This window comes from Haemaphysalis longicornis, unplaced genomic scaffold (assembly GCF_048455015.1).
Source record: "Haemaphysalis longicornis isolate Haplotype H1 unplaced genomic scaffold, Haemaphysalis longicornis Haplotype H1 scaffold_6, whole genome shotgun sequence".
Classification (NCBI taxonomy): domain Eukaryota; kingdom Metazoa; phylum Arthropoda; class Arachnida; order Ixodida; family Ixodidae; genus Haemaphysalis; species Haemaphysalis longicornis.
In genome coordinates, this window is record NW_027526407.1 from 202060563 (window position 1) to 202070337 (window position 9775).

The 9775-nt window shown below is 44.6% G+C and overlaps 1 protein-coding gene across 2 annotated transcripts in view; it reads left to right on the plus strand.

The window, feature by feature from the left end:
• LOC144141306 (venom metalloproteinase antarease TserMP_A-like) overlaps window positions 1–9376 on the plus strand; it is a 57974-nt gene extending 48598 nt beyond the window's left edge. The window contains exons 12-14 of one of the 2 annotated variants that reach the window (XM_077672882.1): window positions 461–605; window positions 3450–3557; window positions 9276–9376. In XM_077672882.1, the coding sequence (XP_077529008.1) occupies window positions 461–605; window positions 3450–3557; window positions 9276–9341 (319 nt within the window). In that variant the 3' untranslated portion in view covers window positions 9342–9376. The remainder of the gene's footprint in view (window positions 1–460; window positions 606–3449; window positions 3558–9275) is intronic. The other variant, XM_077672883.1, reaches the window with a different exon arrangement.
• Window positions 9377–9775: the final 399 nt, after the last annotated feature.

Sequence of the window (9775 nt, forward strand, 5' to 3'; positions counted from 1 at the left end):
TATTCAGCCGAAATGGTACGGGCTATATTTGCGGAATCGATAAAATTTTAGGAACTTGGTTCTGATCATCAACCCTGTAACACGTAGCAAACCTTACAGAGTTCTGCGGTACCCGAATAAACAATATACCACGTGATTCAATCGTTATGGGTTCTGTATTCTTATTAGCATTTTATTCCCGCTGCATGCCGTAATGACAGTAGCCGGAAACTATACTAAAAATGTGATTTTGAATTATTGCTCTTTTTATGTCAAACGGAGCTCGTGCAGCCCGCACCCTACAGACCGAAGTATTTTCTCATGTATTACTGTTAAGCTCTCTTTCGCCATGGCAAGTCGGCATTATTCAACAGAGCTTTTTGTGAATAGTATAAAAGAAAGCATGCAATTACAACGCCATTGTCAAACACTTTCATAACAGCGTGCAAAGTGCTGACTCGAAACTCATTGTTTCATTTAGGGCTCGCAGCGGATCCTGCCTTCACGTTAAAAACGTAATTTATAACCGCTTGAAAGTATACCGCTACCTCCCAGGCTACAAGGTTACAAGATCGCAACAATGCCGAAATGCGTTCCCCAGTGTGAGAAACGTGTACTTCGACAGGGTAAATAAGAAGTTTGCAATATTGTTCGCATATCCTATGCATGATTTTACACAGTCATGCAAACCCCTTTGTCGAGTATAAATGTAATAATGATGCATTTAGATACTTTTATTTGCAGGTTCCGCTTCATGAGCAGAGAATTCTAGACCCTGTAACCACTAATGCTAATTCACTATCGGCTTCTGAATGAAAAATTCAAGAAATCTATCATGTATAAATTTCCAGTGCTATTATCTGATATCACAAAACCATCATGTACCTGCACTTTGTGTGTGTAGTTTTATGCACTACAGAGTATTTATATTTCAATTCCATTTATCACAAAAATTAGCGCGTACTCGTACGAGGTTTATATGTTGTGTAGTGGAAATGGCTTTTGTTTAAAGAAACCCTGCAACACTTTGGATATTCACTCTGTCCTTCGCGTCTGCAAGCACTGTGAAAGTTATAGTCATCGCCAGAATGGAGCGGCCCTGTGTGATGTGCTCGGCACACAAGATACGCCTTCCATTGCTCTTTTGTTTTTGTGGCCTTTTTTGGTTTCTATAAACATTTATTCCTTGTCCTCCTGCGATCGAGAAACGTTCATTGCTGCAACTGAGGGAAAACCGGCCAAATACCGCGACATGTGTTTGGTGACGTAATTCCAGCCGTCCAAGAACGTCAGGACCAGGAAAGAAAAAAAATCTTTTCAGCGAGTATACAAGTTGTCTGATGGGGATATCGAAGTTTTTTTGGCTGAGGTACTTTGTGACCTCTTAATCTAAGTACTCGGTGTGTTGGGTGACTACGTTCTGCAGGCGTTTAAGAGTAAAAAAAAGTCGGAAAATGTGTTGCAGGGTTTCTATAAAGTGCAAAGTTGTTGTCCCTTTGGTTTTTAGGTATTGCTTGATCCATCACGTGATGAGGAATCTTTGTACCAGTACAGTGGGCACACCTGCTGTGGTATCAGTAGAGACTGGGAGGCTTTGTAAATAAACAAACACACAAACAAGAAAAAAAAATAAATAAACAGTTAAATATGTACGGTGCGGCCAGAGCAAAATATCAAGTAAACAAAGAGGTTGCCAAAATACTTTAGCGAGTGGAATGGAGTTATTCCACGACTAAATACGTATACGAAAGTAGATAAGATCAGATTTCGCAGCTTAGCATACCAAACCCAGGCCTTGGCTGTAAGGCGCACTGTACGGGTTGCTTCGCATTCATTTCCACCACGTGGTGATCTTTACGCTGGGTAAAATCCCGACACAAAGGCGTTGCCGCTTTTCGCCGTCATTCGAACAGCAGCGGAGATAAAATTCGCGCCTCTGTGCGTAGCAGCCCGACGCCTCAGTTATGCCCAACAGTGGCGGAATATATACATAATCAGCTCTGTATTATATACGTCTAACTAGATATCAGCACACGCAATAGGTCTCTCTCTCTCTCTCTCTCTCTAGAGATAGAGAGATATATGCATTTACATGTACTACACTAGCCATCATCCACGACACCGGAAACAAGGCATGTTTGCAGGACAGGCTACCAGATTAAGAAGAGTATGCAGTAATAACGACGAGTATATAATCACCCGGTCAGCTACCTGGATAATGCTTTCGCAAGACCACCCAAGCTTGAAAGGGACGAAGTGCTCAACCTACAGTGTCGAATCGAAAGCACTCGGCCATCAGCCCAAATGACAAAATTGTTAAACGCGTCCACTGACTTAAAGAAACGTTCCCGGACGCCCCAGAATTCACCTACACTAAAAATAAAAACCTGAAAGGTATTTCAGTGTATGCCAAAATGGGTGCTTCCCAACAACCACTCATAAGCCCCTGCCATTGTCCTAGATGCAAGACTTGCAAACATCTCCAGACGGGCAGCATTTTCAATACCACTGCCAGCAAGTACGGACACAAGATTACTTCAAGTCTCCCGTGCAATTCTTCTAACATTGTGCATATGCTAGAATCTTCATTTGGTCAAAAGCAGTACATCGGGAAAACGAGCCAGATAATGAACCTATGCCTGAACGGACATCAGGCCGACGCTCATAACAGGACCTACAGAGCAGTCGAACAACACATCAACCAGCCAAACCACAGTTCCCATGATCCGAAGCTCTATATTCTGCTGTCAAACTTCGAGTATCCAAGGGAGAGGAAACAAGAGAATCTCACCTAATCTATAAATTCAATTGCTTGGGCCGGCTGGAATCAATTCTTCTAAAAGCAGATGAGAAACCATACAGTATCTCAATCGGACAGAAATATAAGGCTTTTACAAAAATTGGACTTCTCGAATTTGAACAACCCCCCTGCCCATTCCTAAAGCTGTTAATTTGATAAACCGTTTTTTTTCCTGTCTTTCTCCTAGCATATTCTCATAGGGCACGCATACTCGCCTGCCTCCGCGTTTGACATTTCGCCTCGCTGTCTACTTTACACACACAAAAAAAGCCTTTGAGCCCACCGCAAAGCTCCCAGTGGACCGGAACTTCAGATACTCCTATTTTTTTACAAACACTGGCTTCCTCACCCGGAATTCTTCTCCAGACTATACGGGCTGTAGCTCTTTGCGAGTTTTTCTCTATTACATGAGTTACAGGTTACAAGGATATGAGTTACAAAGACATACCATAAAAACTTCACAAATCCTCTACACAACGGGCCAATGACTAAAAGGAGAAGCCAAAAGTGCTTTAACGTGAACGATCAAACCACCTCAAGAGGAAATTTAGTACTTAATGGCTACTGGAATTTTTTTATTTGTAATATCTGATCGGAATAACTGATTGTAATTACTACGTCGTTGCCGTTGAAAATATGATATCACAACTTTCTTCCTTCCTAAATTTAGAAAATAGGTGTGCGAAATTGCCGAATTCAATGCGTTCTCTCCGATTACCCACGGGAGTCGGAAACTCTAAACCTAAATGATGGAAGTCCATGCAATGGCACGAAATATGTAAGTGTTGTTTTTATTCTTTCAAAATTCTAGATGGCCATTAGTGATACGTCAAGTGGTCATTGTGCAGTCACAACGAAAATTTTATTTCTCAGATTTATTAACCGCAGAAAAATGGCAGCCTTCATTTCTTGTCAGCGTTGAGCATCTGCCTCTATCAGGGCGCTAGCACACTGCTGACTCCACTGTGTCGAAGCGGCATGAGGATGATTGTTTTGCCTGTTTGTAAAAACAAGAAAGGTTTGAGGCGTTTTGCCACACATCCATCCAGATGACGGCCGAACAACGCGCCAAATTAGTTAAACTTTACTACAAAGGTAACGCCTGGAACCGCAAAAAATTTACAGAGGCAATTAAACCTGCTTACATGCTTTCAATACGAAGGCCCTGTGATACTAATTAACAACTTTACTATTAAATCATATTTGCGTTTCTTTCATCGGTTTCGTTTCTCTTTCATTTGGCGCGAAAACGTTAATACAAAGGTAACGCCTGGAACCAAAAAAAAAAATTCACAGAGGCACTTAACCCTTCTTACATACTTTGAAGACGAAAGCCCTGTGATACTAATTAACAACTTTACTATTAAATTGTATTTCCGTTTCTTTCATCGGTTTCGTTTCTCTTTCATTTGGCGCGAATTACATCGACAGAGTTCTTTTCTGCTGCACGGTTCTTGTGCCCGTTTCTTGACTTTCATCTCTTTGCCTCGCAGCGCGAATTACGGCCACAAGTTTTCTAGCCAACGCCCCAGTCTCCCCCCAATTAGGGTTCTGCGCGTCAGGCTTGCACTTGTTTCACTAAGGCGCCATCACGTTCAGGTCTCCCGTGGCATGCCGTCTAGTTACGTTTGCAGTTCAGCTCACTGAATTTTGTGGAACGGGCACATTATCACATCAAAGCTCCCTATATCAGGCCCGTCCCCCAAGTGGGCATGTGCTACGAAGAAAAGAACAACAGCGAAAACTTCTGTACCACCGCTCGCCAGGTACTGGGTTAGGTGCACCTCTTCCTAGCATGTGCGAGTCTGCCTGAATTTGAAAAATAGCTGCAAGCGAACGTACTGTTTTCAACGTGTGTTAGTGAATGTGGTACTATTGCAGATAGCCTGTGGTTCTATATCTGTGAAGGGTAGTTCTCTATGTATTAGAGAAAAAAGCACTAAGCTAGCACAGTTGTTACATTCACGGGCTGCTGCTGTACAGATCCGGGTTCAAAAATGACACTGAATCATGCGTGTTCTTTATTTATTTGCTCTATACACCAGCGGTCATTTTTTGTCCGGAAAACGAAACCGTGCCTTCTGGCAGATTGGGACACTTGAGGGGTTTTTATCAAGAGAACAGTAATGTCACAGGAGTAAAGATGGCACGCAAGCAGCCTTCCATGCCACCTTAAATATCTTTAGTGCACTAATCCTGTAAGACACCTGAAGACATGCATGCGTGTGCCCATGCCGTGTGATATGAACTGTTACAGTCCAGTCAAGGATTCTTCTCTGATATGTCGCCTTAGCAAGGCCCTTCAGTATGTGCATAAGACACGGGCCCGTGGCTGCAACAACTGAGTAGTAGTTAGTGCTTTGTTTTTGTGTAAAAAGAATAGCGGGAAAGTGAGGGAGAAATTCCGGAAGTAAACTATTTGCTGCACAGCAGTTGGTTCGTGGAATTTGAGTGGGTGAGTGAGTGAGTGAGTGAGTGAGTGAGTGAGTGAGTGAGTGAGTGAGTGAGTGAGTGAGTGAGTGAGTGAGTGAGTGAGTGAGTGAGTGAGTGAGTGAGTGAGCGAGCGAGTGAGTGAGTGAGTGAGTGAGTGAATGGGCAGGTGTGAGAGTGAGTGAGGGAGGGAGCGAGCACTTGTGTGACCGTGTTTAAGTGAGCGATTCGGTGAGTGTGTAAATGGGTGAGTCAGTTATTATCATTATCTAACTATTATAACAGAACTTATACTTTATTCCTCACCCATCACTCACCGTAATGGAGGCTCCACTCCTCCGGCACATCCAAATGAATGTCCTGAGCACTTCCTCCCTTCTATTCCTCTATCACTATGGATCTGACCGATCTTGTCCCAACTACCCCACTGCCTACGCTGAGTTACGTCATTGCCTGTTCTACTGCCGGGTGGCTCAGCTATCCGACTCGTATCGCTCCTCCTCCTTTTCCTACGCCACCTGGACAATCTGGCTTGGCTCTGGAGGAGAACAGCGCAGACTGGTGTTCCGGGCGGTACACATGCTCGGCCGGTAGTTTCAGCCGAATAAAGGTATTTTCTACTCTACTCATAGCCCAGCTCTGTTCGCGTCAAATTTTTATTTTCTTGTGTTCCTCGCATAAAATTACTGTGAAATTCCGTGTAATTTATTTTGTGAAAACTGTGAAAAAAAATATTTCTGTAAAGCCCATATACCACACAGAAAGAAGACAGGAAAGATCGGAGGCACTCCTCCGAAAATGTGCTAATGATCCCAACACAAGTCACGCAGACGCTGCTTGGTAGCGATACGAGACTGCTTTTGCAATAAGCGTCACGTACCAACGAGGCAGGGAACTGACGGCGGCAACAATTCCGGCTCGTAACCCTGTAGCGGAGGAACCAGCAACCATTGCCTTAGCAATGATGACGTTCTGAGAGCACTTATATTCACGGACTCTCAAGCGGCGTGTCGGAATTTTCAAAAAGAACCTGCGTCGGCGGCAGCACTTGAAATCTTAAAAAGACGCTCCCCCAACTTCCTGACACCTACGTCCCGGGGCATGAAGCGATGGCAGGAAACGCCGTAGCGCACGCTGCAGCCCGAGACCATCCTAGCCGGGCCTTCCTGCCGCCCAACAATCGTGCTGCAACAGGCGTAGACGACGTACCCATTACCTACCTATGGGGCAATATTGCAGCACTACCGAATTGAGCGGAGGAGCTATCCACACCACACCCCAATCTCACCAAGGCAGAAAGCGTAATCAGTGGTCGCCTCGAAACAAACACCTACGCACACGGAATGATCATGAACCGCACTCACCCCACACAATTTCCGTATCTCTTCCCTTACTGCGACATACCCCGCACCTTGCCACTCATGATCCTGAGTGCCTTTGCGAAGACCACAGCCCAGACCCGCCTGTGGATAGCTAAGCATCCTCAACAACTCTGACTGCCGCACCATCAGATATTGCAAGTTCACTTGCAACCGGTCAACACGACATTGCTGGAAAGTGGGCGGCACTGCTCGTCTATGAGGATCGGGAGAACCAGAAGAATCGTGTGAACCGGGCGAAGACGGCAGCCAGCCACTGCCACATGTTTCCTGGACTGAGGAGACCTACCACGTCGGACCGGCAAGGACCAATGCCTAGCTAGTCTTTTCAGTCAATCAACGTTGCTCTCTCTCTCTCTCTCTCTCTCTCTCTCTCTCTCTCTCTCTCTCTCTCTCTCTCTCTCTCTCTCTCTCTCTCTCTCTCTCTCTCTCTCTCTCGCTCTCTCTCTCGCAAAATTGCCTCTTCATGCAGATCATACAATGGATAAAAAGGGTTAGGGCTCCTTTTTTCTTCAGCGCGTTCACCGCTACACTTCCCCAAAACAAGCCGCGTTTTTTGAAATATTGAGAACTTTTGGTTGAGTTGTTACTATATGGGACAAGATTCCATGCGCCAAAAAAAGCCTGAAAAACCAAAATTATTGACCGTGTGAAACGTTACTCTTTACTTACATAATTGGACACGGCACACAGTTATATACAGCGATAATGGCCACAAAGCCGCCGATAGCGATGACACTAGTCAGGTCATGCTACACCTAATGTGACTTCAGTCCTAGGGAGCACGCAGATCAACAAAATAAGGCAGAATATTAGTCACCTCATGGTGTCTCCGTGCCAAATAGGCTTCTGGAGGACGCGAAATTCTGGGATAAGTCAACAATATGACAATTGAACGAGGGAGGAGCTAACAAGAAAGCTACGAGTTGTTCTTCGAGACGTACAATTGTGACATAGGCTCCGGCTGTTTTGAGCACACTCGGCCGTGGAAGTGTTTTTCTTTTCTTTTCAAAAGCTTTCAAATTCACTTCGCATACTCAGAAAAGGAAAAGCGGCTGCAGAGCAACCTAAAAAGGACAGTATCGTTGATTTGCGTCGCGTTAGGCTATATGATTTGTTATGCGTTAGGCAATGGTATCGCCATGCCTCGTCGCGTCGTCTGAATGTTCGATTACGCGGTAACCGTAGAGGTAAAATGCAGGTACAACCGGTTACCCCCGCACACGTTGGCGAAATTGTGCATGCGCGCCTTACTGCGACCATAGTAATAATATCAAAGCACACCCGTTGCTTTACAAGAAGTTCAAGCCACCAAAATAAAGTGGCAGCCTTGGCGCCGCAAGCCTAATTACCTCAAATCAAATCATTTTATTTTTCGAAAAAACATTACGTAGGAGGCGCGAACAAATAGTCGAAGCTATTTAACTTGAAGAAGGAGGGTTGGGGCGTCGTTTTACACAAAGCATTGCCTCGCACAGCTTTCTTGGGGTTGGGTACGCAAATAAAATTTATAGTTATTCACGCCGGTCGCGAACATTATTCGCTGCCGACGCATAATCTGGGTTTACCCAGATACCTGTTTGTCCTGCCTTTGGCGGATTTTTTGTATGCAACCTCTGGTCGAGGGCCGTGTCACACAGTTTCGAATAAACAAGTTTCGTGGACTTGGTTGGTGTTTTTATGTGTGTGTGTTCACGCTGTCTAGCTTATCCGCCGCGTTTACGTCTCCGCTTTAGTTCAGTGAGTTGTTTACTAATATGTTGTTAAGTGCAAGTTGCCCCTTTCTCTGTAGTTTATTTTTATGGCGGAAGCCTTAAAATCAAGATTTGGACGGAACCCCGTCTGGTCGGGAAACCACATGAAAATACAATACTGACAGGGACCTTCGAAGTTTATAAAAAAAAAAAGACCTAAGCAAGACTCTCGGACAGGAGCCGAAGCGTCTTTGTCTTTTAAACCCTCATGGTTGTTGTCAGTTTTTATTGCTGTCTGGCGGCAGCCTTGCTTATGCGATTCATTTCGCGAAAAATATCACCGCTGTTTATGTAAGCCCGTAACATAAACTGGACGAAGCTGTGAGGAGTAAATGAAACAGTTGAGTTCAAATACGGTTCGAACCCGGGTCTCTAATAGAGGAGCCCAATTTATTACCACTCTCCTCACACAAAACCTTCGCAGCAGTAATGCAAATAATAAACCAGTGCATGCCCTTCACGAGGGAATAGTACGGCACGAATCTGTAACAGGTGCACACGGAAGCGCCTAACTCTTATCGGGGAGAATATCTGGCATGTGTTAACAGCCGGCTCCTTGGAGTATTTCGCTCCGAAAGACGCAGAAAAGAATGCGATTTAAGACAAAAGAAAGATGATGAAGCCTGGGGAATTACTTCGCGCCAAATAACAAGAAAACAAAAGCTAAGCAACAGACGCCAATACGACGTATCAATAAACACGTCGTTGACAAATTTGTCAGTTTTTCACCTTCAACGCAGGCACGCAGTGTTATATGCCCCCAAAAGTGCATACCCTTTTATTGTATTTTTTACGATATCCCGGGGAGTCTTTTATCTGCTATTTCTCGGTCTCCTTTTCTATCTTTTCGTTTCATCATTGTGATAGATAGTGTTTATCGCATGCTTTAGTGTGATAATATTCGCTTGGACTAACCTCACATTTTCTCTCCAGCGCTGCATTAATGGTCTATGCTTAAGAAGGAAGAGGAGGTATGGAGATGAAGCGGTGCCCGAGTAACATGCCCGAAATAAATTTATATTATGGACGACAGTGTTACACTTGTTGTGTGATGTTTTTCTCTTGCAAAATAGTTTTTAGCCTCTGGTAAAGAGATTGTATTGTGTACGACGGAACGAAATATCATGCAATAAAATGTCTTAACTTGAGGAACCTAACGATTGCGAAGTTCTTTTACAGCGCAGTTCTCAAGCCCCTATGAGTAGGGTGCTTCGATGCCAGCGCCGCAGTACAGGGAGGAGACACGCTTTGAACAGTTCCGTGTTGCCTCTCTTCGGTCAAAGGGCCCAAGGCATTGTTCGTTTCGTTTCCCACAAGACCCAACAACACGAATCAGATAACTTGATTCCATCTTATTCAGTAAATCGCGTTGAGGGGATTATTTTGGCGCGATTTTGATACAACGACTTGCTGCAGCGGCAAGCGGATGACCC